A 26,516-nucleotide genomic window follows, 5' to 3' on the forward strand; every position below is an offset into this window, starting at 1 on the left:
CAGCCAGGGCAGGAGAGCGCGACTCCGGCCAGGGCAGGACGGAGCCCTGGCAGGAATAGCTCTGTCTGCTGGCACCCACCTGCATCGCGCCACGGCGCGCGAGGCTGTGCGAGGAGAGTCTGTGTGGCTGACACAAATGTTTGAGGTGCTGGCACCACAGTGAGAGCTGCAAGATGATGATGTGAAAATCTGAGCAACCAGCTCTAGGTGGCCCTACCTGATCCGAAGGTTGGACCAGATGACCTCCAGAGGTCCCTTCCAACCCAAATCCTTCCGTGATTCTGTGAAAATCTTACAAGCCTGAAAACTGGTTGGTATTTAATGGAAAAAGTTTATATCCTTCAGCCCCGGTGGGTTTGTTTGCCTTTATCTAACTGCCTGGTATCCCTGAGCACCTTTTCGTGCAGAGCAGCCACTGCTCCATGTAGCAGTGAACACTGTGAAATTGCAGCAAGGAGGCTGTCTGGGTTCCCCTTACCAAAGTGCGGGTGCATGCAGCTTTTGGGTGGGGAGGCACGCATGTTAATTTTGTCTGCATTGCTCTCCACCGTCTCAGCTCTCAGTTAAAAATCTGTAAAGTTTATTTGCAAGAAGAACTTTGCAAATGTTTTAGGAGAAGTTGGAGAGACTAAATCGCTGAGTGTTTTGTCTGTTTGTTTTTGTTTGGTTTTTTTTTTTTTTTTTTTTTTTAATATAGAATTTGGTGCTAGAAATCTGGAAAGCTTATTTCCTCCTGCTGTGAGAACAACCTTCTGAGCTTTCCTGAGAATAATGGTGGGGGCAGTCTGATCGGAGCTTTCAGAAGCATGTAAAATGCTGGGCTCTGCTTTAAAAACAAACAAGCAAGACCAATTTTTTTTTAAAGAATCTGTAAGCCTGATTCTGAAGGCTGGTGACATGCTGACCCCTTCTGCCAGAAATGGAATTTTCTTCAGAAAAAAAGAGATGAATTGCAGACCTGCCCATTACCTGCATTTTTCCAAGGGCAGCCAATTAAGAAGGGAGACTTAACTGAACTTTTTTGGGAAAATATCTATCAAAATACTTCAGTAGAATATCCACAGAAACACATCCAAATGCTGAGTTCGCATAATAGCTGCATCCAGCTAGATTGTAACAATGATGGCTTCTGAGCAGGTCCCCCTACAGCTGAAGAAGTCAGAAGGTCCTAAAGTAACCTCAGCTAGACCTTTGTTCCACTGTAAGCATTAACGTAGCAAAGCCCCAGAGAGTTATTTAGTCATTCATTTGTACCATCATACTGTTGTTTTGAGACATGGATTTTGTTTGGGGTAATAGTTTATTTTATTTTATTTCATTTTATTTTATTTTAGTTATAGCTAAATTTAAAAGTGCAGATCTTTATAGTTAAAAAGTAGTATTATACATCTTATCAAAGTGAATACTTTTTAGTTACTATGAATGATTAGGTCTGAGTTTACAAGTTTTGTTCACATTTATTAAAGGTATTGGAGTAAATTCATTCAGTTACCATTAGTTTAGCAATTTCAGCTCATAACCTTACAGAAATACAATTCTGGCTGGAGAACAAATTGTTGTTCCATGACTTATGTTATATTTTCAGTCTTAAAATTTTCCATCCAAAAACTCAGGGCTTTTCTAAATTTATATATTTAGATTTCCTACTAGACTTTGCAAAACCAGCGGAATGAGTGGCAATAAGCTGTATGCACATTTGGGATACCTGCCAATTTTTCCACCTCTTTGATTTTTCACTTATGCCCCATCCCTGAAGTAACTTAAATATAACCATATAAAAGCTAAAATTGTTTAGACTTTCAGAAGTGCTTCAGAGTTTCACAATGAGATTTACAGCCAATTCATAATTTGTGCTATAACTATTCCTGCACACAACGAAGTTGCTGCCCTGTAAACAACTTGGTTTGTTTTTTTTATCTTGATTATTATTCCCCCTAAGTACTTCTGATTTTAGAATATGTTAGTGGCTTTAAAATATAGGATACAAGGATGGATTTTAATAGTCTCTTCCTGCATTAGACAGAATTCAATAAAATCTCAGATTCTCAGCAGAGATTCAGGCACCTGAACACCTTAATTTTTTTGGTTTTATTGATTAAAATTATCTTGAAAGGTTTCTTTCTGGCTCTGCAATGCAGTGCAGTAACAAAAGGCATTGCAAAAGTGCAGTTAGCAACTTCAGTGAAAGGGTCTCTAGAGAAAAGTGAAAGTCTGAAGAGCATCTATTAATAATGGCTGGCACTGCTGAAAAGCAGCCATGTAGCACCTAAGGGTAAGGGAAAGGAGGCTGGAGGCTGACTCCAGGAGGTCCTTCTCTCTGCAGACTCTCTTTGCAGTTATTGTATGCCTGGGCTAACATGTTGTGATTACCTACCTCACAGCATCACTACAGTACTGAGAGAGATTAATCATGTGTAAGCCAGGAAGTAATGTGCTGCCCTTGGCAGAGAAAGGTCCCGTCAAGTGAAATACATGGGCTTGATCTGACCAGTTTGGGGAGCTTCTCCCTGCAATTCAAGGACAACAGGATTAAGCCCTCCCAATGTGCCCTGTGTGCAGCATCAGTAAATAGAAATGGACAGCAAGAGGTGTGTTGGGGAAGCAGTGAAAGTGGTTCCTACAAAAGATGTCTCCTGTCTCATTAGGAGAACAAATGAGGCTTTTCTGAGGGCTCCAGAAAGAGGCAGAAAAGTAATGACTTCTGTGACCCTGCCCGCCTTTGACCACAGCTGCCTCCTCCCTGCAATGAGGAAACACTGGGAGGTTCTTTAGGGAAATAGGTCAGTCCCAGCTATCTCCCTGCTCCTTCCTGAAGTACCGAGCACCGATTATTGCTAGGCTGTAGATGTGCAGCCTGAGGACTTCTGCCTGAATCTTTCTGTCCTATTTCAAGTTACTCACTGTCTCTTAAGAGATAAGAAGAAACAAATAAAAAGAAGAAAGAAGAAACAAATAAAAGGAAACAAGAAGAACAGACATTTAACAAGAGCAAACTTTTGTCATTACTTTTATTAGAACGGTATGCTAGATCTCTTTTTATTACTGCCAGTGCTACAAACTCCTTTTTAGATTGGATGTGTCTTGCTAACCTCTTGTTAACAGTATCACCTTTTTGCACACTTCATTAATAACAAGCTGGGCACTTTCCTTCTTCTCACACTGATTTTATTCTTCTCAGTGGGAGAGGTTTGTAAATATTAGCCCATAGTAAGGGCAGGAGACAGCAAAAGTACTGCTATACCAATACTCAGCTCTGAAGCTGTAGCGTGTTCTCATATAGAATAGTAACTCGCTCTTTCACGGACCCTTTTTGTCTATGGATTTAAAATCTTATGTGTTCTGTTTTCCTCTCAAGGGCCAAGACGACTGCGAAAGGAATATGTTTCTATTCCAGCTCATGCAGTAGACATGTAATTGTTAGTGAAGTTCATTCTGCACAGTCTTTATTAACAATGCATGCCTGAGCCTGACTGAGGCAAAGCTTAATTTTTATGTTGTGCTTGCTACAGTCATAGTCAGAAAGAATTTTACACTTATAAAATGAACAGACAAGGAGCCCTGATTTATCATTTTATATATCATTTCCCAGAGGAGAACTACGCTCAATAAAATTTCCATTTAATTTTCAATATGATCGATTATTCATAATTTGGATAATCATTATGGGTATGATTTCATTTCTGATGTTAATGAAAAGCTCTATCTAATTTCTGATTATCTGCCTCAAAATTGAAGAACTTGTCCTTACCTCTCTGGATATTCATGTATGGTACTGATTTATCCTTATTTGAAAGCTCTATGATGCTTTCTGAAAAACTGAAGAAAAACCATCATCAGAGAGATTCCTAACATAATGTTCAAGAGATGCAGCAAAAACTTCAACAGTTCTTCAGTGTCTGCTGAAAAAAAATAACTCTACATGAATTACCATTTCCAACCTTGCTGAGGCTTAAAAAACTTTTTTTTAATATCTGATTTTTAAACTGAAGAACATACATAGAATGGAATAGCAGCACCATGGAAACAAAACTAATAAAAGCTTTTTGAAAAAATATATGATGATGGATGACATTCACCTCAGGTGAATGAATTCAATAGCTGGCAGGAAACTTGGGTTATCCACTTACCTCTTTTAGTTCTTAGTAATATATAAGGCGGGGAACTAGGAAGCTCATAAAAGTAGAGTTAGCAATAGTTAACTGTATCCTTTCTTGCTTTTATTCACATGGTGTCAAATTGTTTCTGGTCGTGCAAACGCAGTTTCCTGATTTAAAGTAGCTGTAGATAAGAACTGTTAAGGCAAGATCCTGTTTCCTAACAAATATATAAAATAAAAGAAAGAGAGTTGGATTAGTTGAATCCAGCTGTTGGATTTGAGTTATTTGAGTTGCTCTGGACTCCTTTGGATTAGTTGGATTGTCTCTAATTTAAAAGTGAATTATCCGCACTGCTTTTCTTTTCATATCGTACTTTGAGATAAAATAGTTATAGGAATTAGAAATGGGAGTAAGTTGATAGTGTGTTTTACTTTCTTTCTATTTTTACTTACAAAGCATTTCCAAGGTAATCCATGTAAACCAATAGCTAAGGTTGCCCTCATTTTGGCTTGGATTCTGATTTTCAAATGGCATTTTGACAAATGTTCTTCATTATATCTTTACAGCTGCAGTTTGTGACGGAAAATTTATGTTGACTGATTCCTCTGGGTTTTTTCACTCTATGAATTATCCAAAACCGTATAATGCAAATATTGTTTGCCAATGGATTATACTGTAAGCCATTTTCCAATAATTTTATACCTAACATTTTTTGATTATGAGGTGATATTGTTTCCTGCACACCAACCTTATGCCATTTGTTTATATTCCAAATACCCCACCATGGGAAATATGCATTTTCTCCTTTGTATTTATGTAACTTGTCTTTAAAAACTTGCATTACATTATATCAATAATTTTCCCACTTACAAATATTATTAGGTATGATTTTGAGAAATCTTGTGTATTACATGTATGCACAAGAACATATTTGTAAGCTCAAAATGAATAACATAAGTCAAAATAATTGCAAGATATTTGTTTCAAAGTATTACAGTAAATACTAGGCTTTAGGTAGTGGTTTTATATGATGTAACTGTTACTAACAGACAGAATTTTCAAGAATTCCCTTGTCATTTAAGGGTACACAGTTTCATCTGGGAGTTAACAGCACCTTTCCTCCTAAGTCATTTCAGAATATATTTTAAAAGCACAAGTATCATTTGACATAATAGCACCAAATGCTTTTCAAGCCCGAGGCGCAAGAAATGCAATTTGTTTAATCAATGATACATACTTACGGGGAGGGACAGCTATTTGACTTTTAGCACTCTAGGTCCACTTCATAGGCAGGGGAGAAAAAAAAGAAAGCCATAGTATATTATAAATCTCCAAATATGATAAATGTATGATAAAAGATGTAATTTCCTTTTCCTCTTAAAAATAAGAGCAGTATGTTCAATATTTCCCTGAAAGATTAATTTCCTGAAACATTACCTTTCAACTATTTTTTTTTTACTTTTTTCAAACCAAGGATTTTTTTTCCGATGGAGAAATATGTAACAACAACAACAACAACAAAGCAATATTCAAATATTTACTTCGCACTTCTCTACTTACTAGTACTGATAAGCACCAGCAGATTGCTGTTGAAAAGCTATCTTCAACGGGTCTCTCAATTCCAGAAAACAAATAGTGATATCAGAAGCTCAACTGATTGTGATAGTAGAGTTTTAGCATGTGGACTACCATATATGTTCAGTGGAAAGGTAATGGAAGAACTACTTAAATATAGAATATAGGTAATAAATATCAAATATACTGAAAGAACAGAACTGAAGCAAAATAAACCCAACATTTCTACTTTTTAGTTAAAATTACTTTTGCTATTAAGCTTACTGGGTGATGGTTAGGTTTGATAAAGTGTTCCCAAACAGTGGGTTTGAGATCCTCAGATCTTCAGGTAAATCCTGTTTTTGACATGAGACATCATTTTGGACTTTCAGGAGACAGATTTTGATATCTTGCTATTCATGATACCATTCCTCTGACTCCAGGAAGCCTACCCGAGCAGTGAGATGTTATCTATTAGTAACATGTATTAAAAAGTAATTGTAAATAAATGAGGGGGGGAACACCAACACAAAAACCTGTTCAGCTGAATATCAGATTCTAGAGTTTAGAAGATTCAGTTCCTAAAATATACTTAACTCCAGTAAGTAAAGGAGTACTTACACTGTTACAAAAGATTTATGCCCTATTCCTTCAGTAATTTTACAAACTAGAAGTTAGACATCTAATAGGTCATCTTGATTAATTATTTTGATTAATGTAATTTCACATTGTTTCTGAACTTAACTTCTTTCAAGCATGCAATGAATTCACTAAACTCAAAAAAGATTACTAGAACATGACTTTCAGTTTTGACGTTTATTTTTCTCTTGTTATCTTAGAGTGCCTCAAGGGTTATCTATTAAACTGAATTTCACTTCTTTTGAGACACAACCATATGCAGACAATTTAAATATTTTTGAAGGTATAGGACAAAACAAGATTTTAAGAGGTAAGATTATTTTTCAGATATTACTTTGGAATTAATAAAATCTGAATGGTAAAATAAGTGTTTGGAAGTGAAAAAAATCACGTGTATGTTTAAGTGGAAGAAAACATCTGTGTAAAGTTACCCTGTTAGACAATTGATTTCAATATACTTATCTACTCTTATGAAGTGACCAGATAAACGCTTCCCTAATATATTAAGAAATCTCTACATTTTTTTTAAAGATCTTAGTTGAACACTCTTAGTAACTTGACCAGAGTTATAAATCTCCAAGTATGGAAATATGTTGTCAGGAGATACTGTAGCATCACACAGAGTGACATAAAATGAAAGCATTTAAAATGAAACTGTTGGGAGAAGTACTCCCTGAAATTCATTGCAAGCATGACATTGCTTTACTCAGACCTTGAAATATTGATGACACTATATCTCTGTCTCTATATTCTGTTCTGGAAAACTGGGATTCTGCCTATTAAAGCTTTCTTTAAGATTCAAAGAGCTAATCCACTGCACAGGGGATTTTAATGCGCATGGTATTGTTTTCTCTCTGACTACATTATTCTTTATTTGTTCTCAGCTTCTCTGTCAGGGACTAATCCTGAGACAATTTACATTTTTTCTCATGAGGCTACAGCACAATTTATATCCGATTATTCTGAAAATTACAACGGCTTTAATGCAACGTACACTACATTTAGTGCAAATGAACTAAACAGTAAGTGTTCTTTTTTTGTGTTTGTGTGTGTTTGTTATCCTGACAGTTCGGTGCAACTGTGTTTTCAATTTGACAAAATGGAGATCAGAAGGGAAGCAGTATCTTCTGACCTCAGTCTGCTAACTAGATCCAGTTTGAGAAATTTCATACTGTTTTAAAGATTAAACCATTGATTTCAATAAGGCTGTCCACAGGTTTCCACAGTGGGGTGATCTCTTACAAAGTTAATCTGTTTAAATAGAACTCTGGCTGTATCTCCATCAGATTCCTCTCAGCCAGTTCGTTCACTAATGAACACTGTTGAGTCACTGATACTAATCGTTATTCTGTAATCACCTGACGGTGCCTGCTCTCCAGGTCTTCTGATGTCCTAATTCATTGCCACAAGTTGTAGTCTCAAATGATAAAACTAACATTCAGGAAAATGCCTGCTTCAGCAAATAGACATTGGAAAAAGTCCAGATGCAGTAAATCTACAGTGAAAACAAAATGCAGCAATATGACTCAGGCACTGATGTTTAGTAGTTGGAAAAAAAAATAGATGCAGATCGGACAAGTGAAGGCTTCTTCAGCTGCTGAATTTTGAGCAGAGTGTGAACAGGCTACGTGACTGGGAAGGGATGTGCTGCAGGGAGCATCCAGAGTGCCAGCAAGCTCTTGTCATATGAAAGCCCTTGCTGGGGGCCGGCCTGCGCTTCAAGGCACCGTGAAAAGACACTGAGCAAAACGTCACAGGAAGTGATGAGGATGTTGCAGCAAATATATGTGAGCAAAGAAGGATCAAAGGAGACGGGCAAGGAAAGGGGCATCCCTGGTGCACAGAGCACAGCACTCATTTTCTGAGCGTTCAGTTCTGGTGGTGAGCCCTTCCAGCTGGAGCCGTTCAGGCCTTGGCGAAGAAAAGAAGAAAAGAGTGGGGTCAACACTTAGTGTTAGCTATGCAAGGGGTCCTCTCTCATTCCCCCACCTCATTACTGGTGGAGGATCAAAAAAGAAGGTTGATGAATGAGTGCAGGAACATGTAGGGCCACCTTCAGTGATAGTCTTTTGTTAACAAGTACAAATGACATACTTACTCGAGTAATTATGTTGCATTGCATGGAAGAGGAAATTGAGTCACCGTGGGCTTCAGTTTTCAAACATATTTAAAAATTTACATTTTTTGTCATTCATTCTTATGTAATTCTGAGAAAATACTTAGCGTCTCTGTCATTTTTATTTACTAGACTTTCTTATTCACAGACTATGAGAAAGTCAACTGCACTTTTGAAGATGGCTTTTGTTACTGGATACAAGATTTAGATGATGACTCAGACTGGGAGAGAGTTCAGGGCCCTACCTTTCCCTTTATGAGTGGTCCTGATTTTGATCATACATTTGGCAACACATCAGGTAAGATCAAGTACAAGTTGCTTGCAGATTAAAGGAAAAGCTCGATTTGTATGTACATATATATTAGCATATGTACCACTATACAATGGTTTCTTCATGGGGCATTATTGGGATGTAATTTTATTCTGTCATAAAAATGAGTCAGGACTACCAGACAAAACGTTTTACGCTACTGATTGACATCTTGTGGAAATATACCAAAACTAAAAGAAGAAATAAAAGAATATATAAAGTGATTTAAGTGTGAGGTATTGAAAAGTTTCAATGCTATTAAAATGCCAAAGTGCTTTATCTGAGAAAGGAATTTCTATTATGCTACAGTGTTATAGGTCAAATAACTACATGTTTGCCTTAAGGAAAAAAAAAAGTATACTTAAATTTTAGGGAAATAACTTCTATTTCATCCCTATCTACTGGTGACATCCTCATGGTTGTCACTCAATAATTTGGATTTAACATAAAAACTTGACCTGCAGGGTCCATAAGGCACCTGTGTCCCCAGTTAGAATGACACACCAAACACACTAATTTTCAACACCTGTATAAAACACACAAACACTCCAGCAACTGCTATAACAAAACAACTTAATTGGAAGAGAGATCATATCAAATGTGGGTTTTAATTAAAGAAACAATACTGATAGGTATCATATTTTGAATGTATATAATGAATGCTTATCCCAGAATTAGACTCCAAAAGTTTTTTCCTGCGTCAGCTGGAAAACCAAACAATCTCTTTCTCAGCTGCTTTGTCAGTCCAGCTAACACTAATTAACATAATCTGGATTTTGCAACGGTTAAATGTGTTCTATGCAAGACTTATACAGAATTTATTCAGTGACATATAACTGGAAAAACTGCAAATTATTCTGGAAGAAGTTACTCCCAAGAAAATAAACTATTCAGTATGTTATTGGATAGAAATTATTCACCTCTCTCTGAGTAAATGCACATTTTCTGAAAAATCTTCAGAACACTGTTTTATCTTCCCACTTGACTCCTAGAATACAAATCAGATGAAAGAATGTAAAATTTGTTTTTTGTATTTTTTTGAAAATACTTGATAATGACTTCTATCTCTCTTGAAAATGCTAATTTATTGCAGGTGCTCTTTGTTTCACTGTACTAGATCTAAGCTGACATATGTAATGTTGCTTTATATAACATTGCTATTGTATTGAATATTCAAATTCCTATGACCTGATTTTGAAGTAAAAACGTGAGCTGCATCATTAATATCTAGCTATTACATACATTGAGTCAGACAGTGTATTTTTGTTTTGCTGCTCTTGAAAAGCAAAGGACTTAATACATACTCAACAGTTGATTCTGAATGCTCAGAGAATTGATGAAACAAAGACAGAGAACTGTCACTTTGACTATATAAAGTCCTTTTCTGAAAAAGAATGTTATGTTCATTTTCTTAAGGCTAGACACCATGTATCTTTTAATGCATGCTTTCTAACTCAGGACAGGAAATGAAAGGTCTGATTCAGATTTCAGACTAATTTTTACGTACTTTAACCTCCCACGTGAAAAATCTAGCTAATCTAGAAGTATAAATAATAGAATATATCGTATATGTAATTTAAATTACATAATTATATTTATTTTTATATTCTATGAATATAATATTTGCATATATGTGTAGTAGATAGATAAATAGATAGAAAAAAATCTAAGATTACAGCCATGATTTCAAGAAAGTAAGAATTTTATTTTAGGACTTTTAACTCTGCCTAATTTTACTTTTCTTGTGACAAATCACAATGCTTCTGTAGCCTGGCCTCACATTTTATTTCCATATGGCAGTAAGAAGTCCAAATTCCCAGCTGCAAGGCATTAACTAAATAAATAAAGCTAAAAACTCAATTTCCCCAAATAATTAATGTTCTTGTTTATAATGTTTCACTTTGCTATAAAATATTTATGTAGTCATTTTCTCCCCCCCCCCAACACGCAACCCATATTTCCCATTTTTACATGGATAAAAATTATAAAAAATTCAGGAAAATCTTCTGAGCAAGCAGTGTCAAACAGGAAGGCATTTTTATAAATTAATTAAAAATTGCTCAGGTAAATCACTGCCTTCACTAAAAAAAGAGCAGATCTCCCATTGACCAAAAGTCCTAGTTTACCATTTCCTGTCTAGTTCTGAGGAGTGTCCAACAAGCTTAAAAGCTCATTTTAATGTTTTTGACTGATTAATATAACCTGGGATAATGATTCACATTTATTGTGTCAGGAATCTTCCAAGTCATGCAACATTATCTGTGCATAGTATTATTGATATTATTTTTAACATAAAAATTTTAATTAAAAAAAAATCAGTAATCCTGTACTGTCTAAAATGTGCCTATTATCTTGCAGGATTTTATATTTCAACACCCATAGGACTTGGATTTGGAGAAGACAGGGTCCGGATTCTGAGCTTGCCTCTGGTCTCTTCAGATCTATCTTGTCTAAGCTTTTGGTATTCTTACAAAATTCCTAAACATATACCTTGTTTAAGAATAAAACCAAATATCTTTCTTTCATATATAATGTTAATCCAAGTCAGTGTGCCAGCAATATAAACCTGCTTCTGTTTGGATTTCCATGCTCAGTCTCAACTCCAGGCCTGAAACTGACTTCTTTTTAGGTTTGAGTCTTGGAGTTAGCTTTAATGTATTTTCTTTTTCACCATGCATCCAATATTAATTTCTATACAGAAATCATATTAAGAATCCCTGGAATGTTTTTTGTCATGAAGCTTAATTAGGCCTCTGCAGAAAATATAGCAATGTATCAAGTAAGACTTACAGGTGTAATCTAAACATACAATTAATTTTATTTTCATGTTCACTGCAAATTAGTCCTAATTCCATAAAATCATTTATAAAATAAAAAGTTTGATACTTTTTCATGACATTTCACTTTGTTCTAATAAGACCAAAATTGCTCTTCCCCCTCTAGGTATTTCATGTATGGTACTAACGTTTACCTTTTAAGAGTTAGCGTAATTAATGAGCACGGATTGGAAAAGCTCATTTTCCAGAAAGAAGGAAACTATGGAAACAAATGGAATTATGGACAAGTAACTTTAAATGAAACATCTGATTTTAAGGTTTGTTAAAATGCTTTTTGAAATTTATTTTTTCTAAATTGATATCAGAGTTTTCTACCAAATGCACCCAATGATCCACAGCTCCAAAGATAGTATCTGGTACTATTTACTAATGCATGCCATCAAATAAATGTTAGAATGCAGGAGACTGGAGTCCCCATTTGAATTGTCATCCACCCCTTCCCTGCTCTGGAATTTAAAGTATTATTATTGTAGAAAACAGAAAACTTTAACATTGTCATGGGACAATCAATGTTCTCACAAAAGACAGCTTTCCACAAAACAACGGTGTCCAAAGCCTATCAAAATCTGATGTGGAGTTTAAATCTCGACAGTGAGTCTGATATGAAGTACTTAGCCATGAGAAAATAGAAATTAAATAGCTTCAGATTCTGAAGCAGTATTTTCATTGATTAATTACAGAATAATTCATTGAAAGTGTGTTCCAGGTGGAAATGTATTTGGCACCACATGGTTAACAAGTGACTTGACTTACCTGTAAACAAAAGGCGAAGACTTATGCTAGACAATTCTTTCCATAGCTTTCTATTGAAAGCAATTTCTTTTTATAGCTATTTGGGGTTCCTTGTCCTGCTATAGTAGTTTTGATTGATGCAAAAGCACTGCCAGAAAAATGCATTTACCATCTGAGGAAGTAAATGCATCTGTGACCTGGCTGCATCAGATTTCCAGCAAATGTGTGTTTTATGATCTTAGGAAGAGTGCTATACCTAGCTATATTTCACCAGCACAAATTCCTTGGTAGCAGGATTGCTTTAAGTATGTGGATATTAAAGCACAATAACAAACATATTACATTAATTTCAATTTTTCATGGAGATATTCCATTAGGTCAGGAGAAGTTTGAACTGATGACATGAATAGTATAGAATTTCTGTTTCAAAAATTATGTGTATATACATATAAAAAGTAAAGTTATTAAATAGTTTGAAATCATGTTCATCATTTATACGAAGAAGTTCCCGCGTTCCTTAGAATGATCCATTCAGTTTGCATAGTGCTGTTTTGTTTTGTGAGGAATCCTGTCTCATCCCTGATGCCATCCCTGATGAGTGTAGCACCAGTGCAGATTACAGTGGAAATAAGAGCAGTCAAGAAAGAAGACAGAATGTTTCAGCATGGGAAAATGTTTCTTAAAATTATAAAATTCTAATCTGTTTTCATGAACTTCAGGTTATTTTTGACGCCTTTAAAAAGCGTGGTCCCAGTGATATTGCCTTGGATGACATTGGTCTGACAAAGGGAAAGTGTAATGAAAGTATTTATGTGGACCCAACTGTGATTCCAGCTGTTACTACTGTCCCTTCGGTTCCCAGTAAGTAAACACTAAATTACAGTTGATTGCCATTTTCTATTACTGTATTAGTTTATGAGTGATTCAGGATTTTCAACCTTCATTTTAATAGAAATCTCTCTTCAGCATTACAAAATTATCTTCAGGATAACACACTAGGGAACAGGTTCCCTGCCCATGGCTCCACTGATAACAACAGAACTGGTAGATTCACAGCTTAACCTATTAAGTACAGTATTTTCCAAAACTTGAAGAATGGAGGATAATTAAAGAATTCAGAATTTGTCTCTAAAAGCTTTAATTAGTTTAGCTTCCAGGAAACCACTGCAGGGGGAGTAAAAAGGAAGAGAAGGAAGATTATAACCTCTATATTTGAAATTATAGGCAACGTAGCAGAAGAAGAAGAGAATGAGCAAAGTCACATAATGACATCACTAGAGGTCTCAATAGTAAAACGTCAGCAAGCTCTGAGAACACATGCACATTGAAAATTCCCATGTTTAGGGGAATGAATCTATAATAGCACCAGAATGGTTTAAGAATGGAGCATGATCTATGTGAGTGTCTAATACCTAAAATGGAGGTATTATCTGGAATAAGGCTTACAATGAATGAGTTCTTTCCAATATGCATTTGGACATATTATTATTCCTACTTTATCTGATTACATTAAAAAGGAAAAAGAAAGCAATATTTGCTTTGAAAAAAATTAAACAGGGAAACAGAAAGGACAGAAGGACAGTCAGCAGTTGTTCTGGTTTTGGAGGAAATTAATAGACAAAAAACCCTAAAGGACTGTTTCCACTCCCTGATTTAATGAGGTTTCAATATTTGCATAAATTATGGAGTGTGTCAAAATCTAAGCCTGATTTCTTCAATTTTGCCTTTGCTAACTCTGCTCCTTGTAGTAAGGCAGGAGTGCCTAAGTGTTTGCTCTACTAATAATGGATGGGGCTTTTTTCCTGCTTGACGGGGCCTCATTTCATCTCGCTATTTTCTTGGCACCTCTTCTGAATCACAGATTCAGCGGGAAAATGGAGGAGGGTTGGTTTTGTTTGCACATTTTTGCCATCTTCTCGAAGTCTAGTAGAAGTTAATGAAACATGAAACATCTCTACCTACATTATATATGCACTTCTCCAGACAGGTTGTACAGCTTGATCCAGACCCATTGTAGTCTTTTAGAGGAAAGCACAGAGATTTAAGCTTTCTCAAAACATTCCAGTTTCACAGAGATAGTTAGAAGAATCTCACTGAGAAAAATACTAAAAAATGCCTGTAGTCATCACTATAAAACTGGAAAATGTATATAAAACAATGAAGAAAGATTGCATATGATGTTAACCTCGTCCATGCACTTTCAAAGCAAAAACCTATACAAATATGAATAGAGCTTATGGAAAAAAATCGTTAAAATATCTGATAGGGCTTTGTAATTTACTGTGAGAGGCATGACATTTTGGGGAAAAAAGAGATTTCTACAGAAGACCTATTCACAGACAGCTTCAAATCATTAAAACAAACAGTGAGTATGTTCCAGGACCGCCTCCTATTAGATTTACTGTCACTTACAAAGCACAGCTAGTTGCTGTCTTGACGGCATACAGTAAATAAGTGTGATCTAAAATTAAAATAACAGAAAAAGACTGCTTGCATTGTGTTCATATTGAAGCACTGTGTACTAATATTGTCATTCTATCAATTCTATCACCTCTAAATCTACTGCATCATGACAGGTAAGAAAATAAAACCTTGTAAATATAAAAACAAAATTCACCTTTAGAGATCCATCCTGAGACACAGAGACATAAAGTGTAACAAGATGTTTCTGTCTGCGAAATTAAATTTTAATGATATTAGTAATTTCAGCTATAATTTACCAAAGTGAGTTCTGGAATATGATTGCAGTTTTCATTAAACTAATGCTGTGGAGAAGTGCTGATGTCTGCCACCTCCACCCATATTTCATGTACTGTGGGTAAACACACCTCACAAATTCACATCAAATAGTGGTAGAATGACCCTGTGGTAAATAGTAGCTGAGTGCTACTGTGAAAACACCAAAGAAATGTCATTCAAACTATAGATCTCTTCCTAAAATATGGTGATAAAGTTTTAATATTCAAAAACAAGGAAGTGGACATGTGGCATATAACTCCATATGAAAGAGATTGGAAAGGATCCATACTGTCCTTCAATATGATACAAAAGCACAGTCTAAGCTGTCGCTGGGGAAAAACTAACTTCTTTGAATAAATTTGTTGAGGTATGCTATGTATATGCTATCTGTAACCTGCTAAAAAAAGTGAATGTTATCAATCATCTTCAAAGAAGCATGAAATTACTTTGATGGATGTGGGGCAAGCTTACTTCACTGCAAGTGTCATGTCTATAAATGAGAGATGAAAGAACGTGAGCTGAGCCAATTTCTTTCGCTAGACTTAGAGCTTTGGTAAGAGGCACTGCCATCATTCACAGTACCACAAAAGCTCATTGAAATGTAAAAAAAAAAATTTGGTGGTGGGATAGGGAAGCTGGATTTGCTTTTATCTTTTGCACAAAATTGTCAGCTTACACTTTCATCTAAAACAAAGATTGCTTTTATCTCCGTATTCATTTATAACCTCTCTCTTAACACAAACAACAGTGTGGAAATTACATTGTAGATTCCACACATAAGATGTGTATGTCAATATAAATTAAAGTTTTGGCCAAAGCACAGAGGAATTTTTTTATTAATAGGTCATACATTGTTTTCTACAATGTTGATGGAAATTGTCTATTATGCTCAATGAAAGGCCCAAGATTACTGGTGCTGATTGCTATTTGTTTCTCTAACGAATGACAGTTATACAAATAACTCCCTATAAATTTGTGTTTAAAGATCACTAGAAATTTTTAAAACATTTTTCCAGACATGAGTAAAATCAATTACTTCTATTGTTTTTCTATGCAAGAGAAAGAAGATCATTGCTAATGTGCCTTACATGTAGTCAACACCAGATAAGATTTCATCATATTGCCCCTGTTCTGCTACTAAGAAAGTTGTTTTTGCTCTGCTCCTATCATCAGATGATACTGGCTAAGAATCATATATTCTTCATGCAGCTCTACAATAGTTGGGTGTCTGTTTGTACATGCAGCAATGTTCCATAAAAAAACCAATGTAATCTTTATTTGTTATTAATGGTGTTTACAGAAAGTAGTCCTCACAGTGAACCATGCAGCTGAAACACAATATATTTATTAGTCTGTGTGACTTATTATGTGTGGCTGTTAACAGTTCCTTTTCCTTTCAGAGTTCAGCTTTTCTTGCCAGGAGTGATTTGGTGAAATAGGAAGTTCTGTAAGATGGCTATTGTGAGAAAGTTCAAATCTTTCTCGTATTTAGTGGAGCTTCCTCCCAGTGAGATTCAATGGGCAAACTCAGTAGGACTTGTAGATCTTGCAGTCCTCAACCAAGTGGCTCAGAGTATGCAATACTGACAGGCATAATGAAATGCAAAATTTGAGCCATAAGGAGGGAGTGGGGGTGGGACTGTTAAAGATTATCCAAAGTCTGAAAGTTAAAAAAATCAATTTTAATTCAAAGAATAAAACAACAACAAAACAAAATAAAAAAAGTAGTCTTTTGCCTAAACTTCTATTTCCTCAAGGAGGTGGAGGAACACTGTTTATTTTTGAATGAAGTAACTGCAAACAACGTAAGTGGGAAAACACCAAAGTTCATTCTGATTGTACAGCTGAAATGAAAATAAGTAATATTCTCAATACGAAGTAAAGTTTTTGAATATGAAGCTGACATATTTCAGATGTAAACCACCATCTAAACTATATATTGAAAGAGAATATTGAATATATAAAGTACAGTTAGCTATGTCTGTGTGTCTGTGTGTATATACATGTCTACAATATTTGCTTTTAAATAAATTTTATTCATTTTTACATATAAGTGCATATACATGTTTATGATAAAGACCTTTCTTATTGGCGCAGTTGTTTCAAGAAAAAAGCAAATGTCTACTTTTACCATTTACATTATAAGGTGTAATTGTAAAGGTTTTTAGGGTTGTGATGAAATCAAAATAACAGTATAAGGATTTTTTTGCTATAAAGTTTATTTGCTGGATGACAAAATGGGTTTTATACTTGAGTATCTCTGCTAATGCTGCGAGAAGATCAATCAGATAATAAGCAAAGCATACAAGCTAAGTGCATAAATAGGTTATATTTGGGGGCAGGGGCTTTCCTCTCTTTCTTTGATATTTTCTAGTTTTTATATTAATGTACTAGCAAATTATACACTTGACAATATCACATTCCTTTCTATGTATTTTCTGTCATGTGTTCAGCTTGCAGACCAATAATCACCAAATGAAGGACAGACTCTGTCCTTCCCCTGACTACATGGGGAAGACTTTTCATAGCACCATCATCAATACAGTTGTGCATCTGGGCATTTCGCACTTTGCAAAAAACAGCAATATATGAACTACAGCTGTGGATAACACTATGGCATCGATTGTATGTGTCAGCAGGTCTGACTTAGACACTGTAACTAATAAGGGCAGTGAATTTCTTACACACCTTGTTTCTTCAATGCTCTGTGCCCTTACTGGAGTGTTGGCTTCTCACAACTTATTGTTCTTGTTTTAACAGTACTGTCACTGAATGCTTACAGTGATTAAGTTAGTTTGAATATACTCTTCATAAAATTACTTTTTCCAAATTATCTTTGTTACAACAGATTGCAAAAGTATGAACATAGGTTAATTATGTTTTTGAAACGTTTTCTTTTTCAGCTGACTGTGGAGGGGCAGTTGAACTCTGGGAGCCAAACAGTACATTCAGCTCTGAAAACTTTCCAAACAACTACCCTAATCAAGCTTTTTGTAAGTCCTTCTTCTCAGGTCTTCAGGAAAAGTTTAGCCATATAAAAGTGGAGATACTAAATCTGCTTTCCCAAGACAGATGCTGTCAAGCAAAAAAGATCTAAGTTATCCTGTGGGATCTTTTAACTGAAGTCTATATGGCACTTAGCAGAAGCTAAGGAATCATGTGCCAGTTGATTAAAAAGTGGTGAAGACAAGCATAATCTCTTGGAATGGGTTCAGACAGCCCAATTCCATTGTGCCTGTTACGTCAAACATCTTTATGTCAATGCAACGATAGACAAGGTGTTGAAAGTCCCCATTTTACCATTACACCTCAATGTAATTGCCATGTTAATATAATCGTCACTTCTGTTAAACAGTTAACCTTTTCTAGGGCCAAAGAATGTTTGTATGCATTTTGCAAGGGATCCTCATTTTAGTGAAAGTTTCTTAACGTACTAGTGAAAAGACACCGTTATTCTGCTGATGTTATTTGATTTAGATTAAGCTACAGCTGGCAAAAGTGAAAATGTTTCAAGATGGTCCGCTATTTGCTGTTGATGGATGAATCAAGGAAGAGAACTTTGTCATTGCGTCTTAATGAAATTTTGATTATTTATTACTTCACCTTTAACTGGAGAATTGTGTTGGGATGCTAATCACAAGAGTTGTAATTTTGTATTTCTGACCCAGAGACATTTCCAGGTATTAATTTCACAAGTTCCCAAATGAGGTTCCTACTAGTAAGAAAATACTTTTCATTCTATGAACAGATTAAACAATGGTTGGGTTTTGTACTTTCTTTACAACATTTCCATAGTATCCACACTTACATAGATTAAATATGATAAAGCATAGGCTAAAGAGAAACAAATACTTCTTCTCTAAAGAGACATTTAACTTGAAAAACAGGCTTCTGTGACTGATTGTAGAAATTATCTTACTGTCAAATAAGACTTAAGTGACAAGACTATTTGTCACATTTTCACAGTTACAAAAGAATTACCTTTGCTGCTTTAGGGAAACTCACAGTTGTCACAAATGGTAAAAAATGCATGTGTGTATATCTTAGGAGCCTAAATCCAGTTTTCAAAAAAGTGTTTTAGAGAATGAGAGTCAATTGAATTTTGGATTTTGACAGAATAAGTTGCTTTTAAAGATAATATTTAGAACTCTAAGTCTCTTGGGTGATTCCAGCAGAGATTTCCACCCCCCACCAAATCCTTCAACATGAAAACAAGACAGTAAATGTAACAACTGAAAAGGTGATTCTATGTGTGTGTTATTATTTTCTAGGTGTGTGGTACTTAAATGCTGAAAAGGGAAAAAACATTCAACTTCACTTTCAGGTTTTTGATCTGGAAAATACTCATGATGTAGTTGAAGTCAGAGATGGCAGAGGACCAAATTCATTACTTTTGGGCAAGTAACAGCATTGGGTAATAAAATGAATGTAATCAGACAGCTAGAGCAAATGCATATAATATAAAGGAAATGAATTCCCTCTAATTTCATTCTATATTTTTTCACATTTTTGAGTCTCAGAAATTAGGAGGAAAACTTGAGAAAGCATAGTGTATGTGACATCACAATTCCCAAATGTTTGCACACACAGCTTTCTATGCAATCCAAATGAAATTAACTTCTCAGTAAATAAGACTGCTCATGTTTGTGGACAAACAAGTATAATCTCTTAGTTGCACCTTATTTTTCTATACTGATGTGTAAAATTTGGGGTTGAGCTTTGATCGTTGCAGTCTGATAACATTTAGGTTTTGGGGAATAACGGTGTTTATGTGGTAGCAGTGTTTGCTTTTGAACCCAAAACATTCTCAAATACGTAAGAACAAAATAGCTTAAATGTATTCATGTTCTCCTGGAGAATAGCTGTCTATACAGGACAAGACCCATTGCCAGATGTCTTCTCTACAACAAACCAGATGACAGTAATCCTCCTTACGGACAAGTCTGCAACAAAGAAGGGATTTCTTGCAAACTTTACTACTGGCTACCATCTAGGTAAGGATATGAACCCTTGTATTTAAGACGTTATTCCACTGGTCAAATACATTGAGAAAAAGTGGAGAATGGAAGGTGAATCTAAGCCCTTGATCAACAGAAATATGAAAAAGTTGAAGAGAAAAAGCCTAGCAGTTACCCATCTGTACTTTATATTTTCTAGCATGGAAAGTGACATTTTTCTTGCTTTAGCGTAATTGGACCAATGTCTGTATCATCTGAAACTCTGTGATATTATGTGAAAAATTAACTCAATATTTTGACCAAAAACTATTCAAATGTTAAGATAAAAGGCAAATACGAACTATTCCCTATACCAGCCCCAGAACAGAACATCATTTTGTGATTCATTTGAGGGTGTCATTAATGTGTGTTTAAATGCATTTGTAAAATATTTATTATCAATCACATCCACTAGAAGAGAAAAATTTATATGGTAACTCTGATTAATGTTTGCAATATGGTCCTTCTCGCATCTTTAAAAATTTCATCCTTAGCATGTGAAGGATCTGGAAAGAGTTAGTTTTTTAAATATTTGGACAGCAGTGTTTCTGGTCCCAGCCAGTACCCTTCTGAAAGACTCCTGGTTTTGTTGGGGACTGCAATTAGAGTTGTCACTCACATAAGTAATTCAGCAATCAGCTCTCCAAAAACATGTGGAATGGAGCCAAATGCTAAAGTACACGGAACAGCAATATGCTTTCCAGGACAAATACTTACACTAACTCTAGGCCAAATCTTGATGGAATTAATTAGAGGCTTTGTATTACTTCTGTGGAAGTCTGACAGCAGAAAAAAGAGAAAGAAAAAGCAGTATATATTCAGAAATGTGTTATGTACCATTCATCTGCATGAACAGAAAGTCAACACGAATCTATACTCTTTTTTTCTTACTTTAAATATCATAAAAGATAAGTGTTTCCCAGCATGTTTAGCTAGCGGCATACTTTTTATAGATTAACAGTAACAATAATATTAATTTTCTTGATCTTTACAAAAATCTTAACCGTTGATTTACCTTTTTAAAATCAACTCTGTTTAGGCCCATTGAGGCAGGTTTATATGGACATATGACCATTTTGCGGCTTTTTGTTCTGCCTTTTCTGTCACATTTGTTCAGTCCAACAACATTATAACTTTTTTTTTAGCTGGCTCAGCATTTGTGCTGAGCCAGCTTTGTCCATATTTTGTTGTAAAATAAAAATTAAGCTTAGCAAGGCAGAGTTCTCAAAATGGCCATTGCCAGTTCTGGTTAAATATATTGAAAAGGTTCCATTTGCAAAAGAATTATGCTTATACATGATGTTTGCAGCCAAAGGACAGAGACTAATGACATTAACACCCAAGGATAAAAGACTTGTAAGTAAATAAATTAATTTTACAAGAAAAGCAGATTTTTCTTTGTATTTTATTTTTCTTTGTATTTTATTTTTCCATGGAATACTGAGTGTTTGAAAAGGAAGCATAATTTGAAAATAAATACTTTTTGATAGTATGCAATATAATAAAAAAACTGTCTAAGTGAAAACTAAGTTCTGTGGAAAATCTTGCATAAGTTATGGCCACTGAATGTGTGAAGAACTGGTTCAGTCCCTTTATAAACCATTTTATTTTGCTTCCATATTGTACAACAGGCTATACTTACTGATAAATGAATCATTTTACATGAATATTAAAAATTCACAAACAAAGCAATTATCTTGCCTTCAATAAGACTTCTAGATAATTAACTGTTTCAGCCAGTAAGTCCAGGAAGGTAAAATAAAGAAAATAAACAAATTTTCCATGGAATTTAAGTTTATGACTGTGTATTTCCTGTAAATATCTAGAACGAGTGCCACTAAAAATACACTTTGGCCATAGAAAGAATTACAATTTTATATTTTACTCTCAATCTGATCTACTTTTGTTACATAACTGATACCGAAGTAGCTTAATCCTACTTTTGTGAATGCTTTCCTCATTAATTTCTTTTACTTTTGTCTCTTCCACCTTTCCTCCCAGACAGGTTTTGTCAGGAGACTCTTGGCTTTCTATGCCTCTTTACTTGTGTGTTTGACTTGACACACTTTAAGGTCTCTCAACTTTTTTGAAAGGGCTGAACATCTGGAAATTGAAATCATTAGCCAGTTTTGACAGGATTTTGATCAGGATTTGTCTTTTCTCATCCCTCCAAAGTTTATTACGTGTAACAGAAGAACACTAGTAAATGAGCAACGCTAACTATAGCAGAAACTACAAGGTATAATACCATAGATTTTACACTTAATTAGCTTCTATTTGAAAATAATCTTTATTTTCAAAAAGAGATGGGTAGGAAAGGAAAGAAATCAAAGGTTCTGCATACTATCCACTCATTTTTTCTTTCAGGTGAACTGTATTATCTCCAGTAAACATCAACCTTCCTTTTAATTACGGATTAATTTTCCTTTTCCTGTTTTCCTTCAGGAACTTGTGCAGTTGACGAGCATCAGTGTGGTAGCGGGGAGTGTATACCACTGCGCAACCTTTGCGACAACCTACCTCAGTGTGCAGATGGCTCTGATGAAGCCAAGTGCGGTAAGGGTTCCTTCATACAAAGAGAAGGAATACATGTTTATTCGGTAGGAATTACCTAGGAAAACAGCCACAAAAACTCAGCTAACATGGACTACTGCAGCTGCATGCAGGCCATGCCGATTTACACAGCAGTATTTCATTGGGTTTGTCAAGGCCAAAAAAACAAAGTCACTTTTCTGAGATGGCGTGTGTAAGCTGGTGAAGATCTCTGGAAAAGGTAAGGAAGTTCCTCTGTGGTTAAAACTGTGGCTGCTTATAACGGCCTCAAAATTAAATGAAAACTCATTACCTGCTTTCCTGCTGTATCCATTTTGTGTTCCCAAATTCTATCATTTTTTGTTGTCATTAATTTGAGTTTCACAGCAGTATAAATTCTGCACTGTAAGGTGGAGAATAAGAGTCACCTTGATGGAAATTCCCAGGTAGTCTTGTGGGTGCGAAGCCAAACTGCAGCACGTTGCACCCTCCGGCCTGCCTGAGCTCCATCTTGCGGAGGCATTGCCGGAGGGTGAAGGGATGGCAGAGCTGCAAAAGCAGCAGCCATTGCTCATAGTGGGTGTGCACGTTCCTACACCGCGGAGACCAACAGCTGCCATTGCTTAGTCCTCCGGTAAAACGGCTCTTTCCAAAGTGTGGGTGTACAGTATATGTCGTTTCACATAACGTGGACGTGGCATTCTCTACACAATAATTTAAATGTAAAACATATTAAAATCATGTTGGGCCTGGCACAGAAATTAAATTGCTGTTTCTGACAAAGTGCTGTTCTGACAACCTATTACGGAGCACTAATGGAAGAGTTAAAAGCAGGCTTTTAAGCTCAGGACAACATCATACTCCTTTGTTTTAAAGAGGACTGCTAGGGATCAGATATGTCCTTGGATGTGTACTGACAGTTCTCATTGATTTGAACGCCTTTTACGGGGGGCGGTATTCATTTTTGTATATATGGCACATATAAATATATGTATGTGTATATAAATGCTCGAACACACTCTGTGTGTTAGTGCAATTAGCTATGTTGTTGCAAACATATTCTTCCTTTAAAAATGCATAGAAATAAATTCACTTCAGCTTCTTCTTAAGCAAAGAGGACTTGAATGGTGTTTTCCAGCCATTGTTGAAGAAGATCTGAACAACGTAACCATCATCTACATTAACATGATATAAACTTTCCCAAAGATTTGTTTTGCCATAGATTATCTATTACTTCATAACAAATTTCCTCACATTAAACGACTGGGAGAATTGTTTCCAAAAACCCATTTAAGTCAAACATTGGCTGAATCAATCTAAGCCTTAAAATAAAATGAATATTCCTCACACTCAGCCTCACACTCAGCCTTTTCAGTATCCAAAAGTCGTGCTCATTTTTCTGAAACCAATTTCAATTTCCCATCAGAAGTGGCAATTTGAACTAGAAAAACTGTAATTTTCAAATACTCCAACTTCTGAAACTTCCCAAGGACTGCAAAGAAAAGGCACAGATACCTCTTCCTTTGCAGAATTCTAATATATATGACATTTGAGTTGAGCACTTGTTGAGTGCTTAATGACTCTCTTATTCCTTACCAACAATGTATTTGGAGAACATGGATCTCATGAGGAGAAAGGAAAAGGAATTATAGTTGAGGTAGAAGAGAGGAGAGGTGTCAAAGTAATTTGGAGAAATCTTGCAGTGTAAGCCATTCTGAGACTTTTCAATACTGCTCAAAAATTTCTCATGACTGAAGTTTACTGTTAATTAATCATTGTATATCACTTCTTTCATTCATGCACTCTGGGTGTCAAAGAGGCATTCCTAAAAATCTAAATTTTTTTTTTTTTCCATATTGGGTATGCTTTACTTTTTTGTGGAAATGTTTTGCTGAAAAAAGGTTTTCTGGACAACTAAGGTTTTAAAAAAAATACTGTGCATTTTGTCAACCACTAAATTTAAATGCATTGTATGTTTTTCCCTCCTTCATGCTCACAATAATTGTCACCTGCCTGAAATGCTGCTATAGCTCCTGAGAAATATATGGGATTCTGTTGACCTTCTTAAACCTTATGGTCCAACTTAGTCGCTACAACAATAGCATAAGATTTTTCACCAAATACTTTATGAGCTTCTGAATTCTTGATCTCAATATTCTGTTTTGGGAAAAATTTTGATAGAAAGGTTGATTTTCAGGGAGTTTTATTATCTCTGTGTGTATTTTAACTACAGCTGCGATGAAAGCAGTGAAAATTCTCATAGCAATTGGAACTGGAAAATTAAATTTTTCTGTCAGCTCTGGTTTGAACTTTAATTATAATCAGTGTTACTAAGCATCCTGTAGCTAAAGCTTCACACAGTATCTTGAAATTACATAATGCTGGCTAAGAAAATATAGTGGTTAGAGTTGATGGAAAATGTACTGTTTATTGTCTATTCATGAGACTTTTGCAAAATACAGTGTATAAAACCCTCCTGTGGCAGAAATATAGAAGGAGATAACAATAACATTTCTTTTCTGTGGGAGCAGAACATCCTGGAGATTCTGGTTTTATTACCGCTGTAATGTATTGTAACTTTTTTTTTGTTCTTTGCTGGCAATAATAAATCTGCTTATGTTACACTTCTGTTTGCTTGGGGTTGGGGGGGAGGGTGGTTTATCACCTATCTAAAATGTTTCTGTCCATTTTGGCCTACAGTGAGATTGCTTAATGGCTCTGTAAGCACCGAAGGGCTGGTACAGGCCAGGATTGGGAAGACGTGGCACCTGGCATGTGCAGATGATTGGAATGAACAGATTTCAGACAATGTTTGCCAGCTGCTCGGATTAGGGTGAGTAAAAAATATTGATTGTCCTTGTATCTTGTTTGCAGGTTTGTTGAGTCTGTAAATTGGTGTTTTCCTCATCATTTTACTGGTGTCTTTACCATCCAAAGAAAGGGGAAATGTATTTTTCTGTGGCAAGTGGAAGTGCTTGGTGTGCCAACAAATTTGTAAGTGTTGCAAACCCTGTTTTGATGGCATTCATTACAGGACTGATGACTGAATATGGCAGATTAGGCATGAGGATACACATTGGAGAACATTGGGAGACTGATGTGGAAGTATTAGTCTTTTATCACTTTATGTCATCATTTATGTCTACACTTTTATGAGGATGGCTCAAGAATAAAGTTGGAGCAGTCAGCAGCCTTGACTACTCTGCTATCATACTGATGTTGATTTCAAGTAAATTCAAGATAGTCACTTGGGTATTCTGCTATTGGGCTCCCAATACATTTAATACCTGTCATTCATTAGATCTGAGATGTTGGGAGAGGAAACTGTATTTCTCTTGAGGTATACTTAAAAGGGGGAGGGAGGAGGGAAGTATATGACTTAAAAAATACATTTGGCTTCAGACATTCTTCAGCAGAATTTCAAGGGAAGAGTTGACTGCAGAACTGTTGTATTTTTCAATCTATGGTAAAATTTATGGCCTAAATTATGGCCCTACTTACACTGTATGCAATTTCACTGCCATCTACTGAATAATATATAGCTTTCCTACAGTGATGAGGTTTTTAGGGAACATCACTCAGCCAGGTAATAATCAAATTAAATTCTAAGCTTACAATTTGTTATGTTGGTCTCTGATCAAAGTAGGATGCCTGTAAATGCCCTTCTGATAAATTAATTGTAAAAATCACAGAGTTAGGAGGACTTAGAAAAATGTGAAAGTGTTATTTGAAAATATTTTTAATGATTGGATGACTGTATGCTGGTCTGTTTTTTTTATTTTTTTCCGTTTGGGTAGGTACTGCATTTATGAAAATATCAGATACCTGCATGCACAAATCCTGATTGTAATTTATGTATGTAGTTATCTCATTTACACATGCACATAAGAACATACAATCTATGAATAAATGTTCTTCTAGTCAAATACCTTGTCCTTGACAGTGGCCAGTAACCTTCTTTCC

General features: G+C 35.5%; 1 protein-coding gene across 1 annotated transcript in view; it reads left to right on the forward strand.

The window, feature by feature from the left end:
• The window catches only part of TMPRSS15 (transmembrane protease, serine 15), a 55,150-nt gene that overhangs the window by 13,761 nt on the left and 14,873 nt on the right, over positions 1 to 26,516 (forward strand). Inside the window, 12 exon segments of the mRNA XM_010288527.1 lie at positions 4,664 to 4,772; positions 6,491 to 6,600; positions 7,175 to 7,312; positions 8,555 to 8,704; positions 11,075 to 11,177; positions 11,660 to 11,810; positions 13,005 to 13,146; positions 17,928 to 18,017; positions 19,296 to 19,421; positions 19,887 to 20,036; positions 22,467 to 22,577; positions 25,254 to 25,386. Of these exon segments, the coding sequence (XP_010286829.1) occupies positions 4,664 to 4,772; positions 6,491 to 6,600; positions 7,175 to 7,312; positions 8,555 to 8,704; positions 11,075 to 11,177; positions 11,660 to 11,810; positions 13,005 to 13,146; positions 17,928 to 18,017; positions 19,296 to 19,421; positions 19,887 to 20,036; positions 22,467 to 22,577; positions 25,254 to 25,386 (1,513 nt within the window).

Source organism: Phaethon lepturus, unplaced genomic scaffold (assembly GCF_000687285.1).
Source record: "Phaethon lepturus isolate BGI_N335 unplaced genomic scaffold, ASM68728v1 scaffold4686, whole genome shotgun sequence".
Classification (NCBI taxonomy): Eukaryota; Metazoa; Chordata; class Aves; order Phaethontiformes; family Phaethontidae; genus Phaethon; species Phaethon lepturus.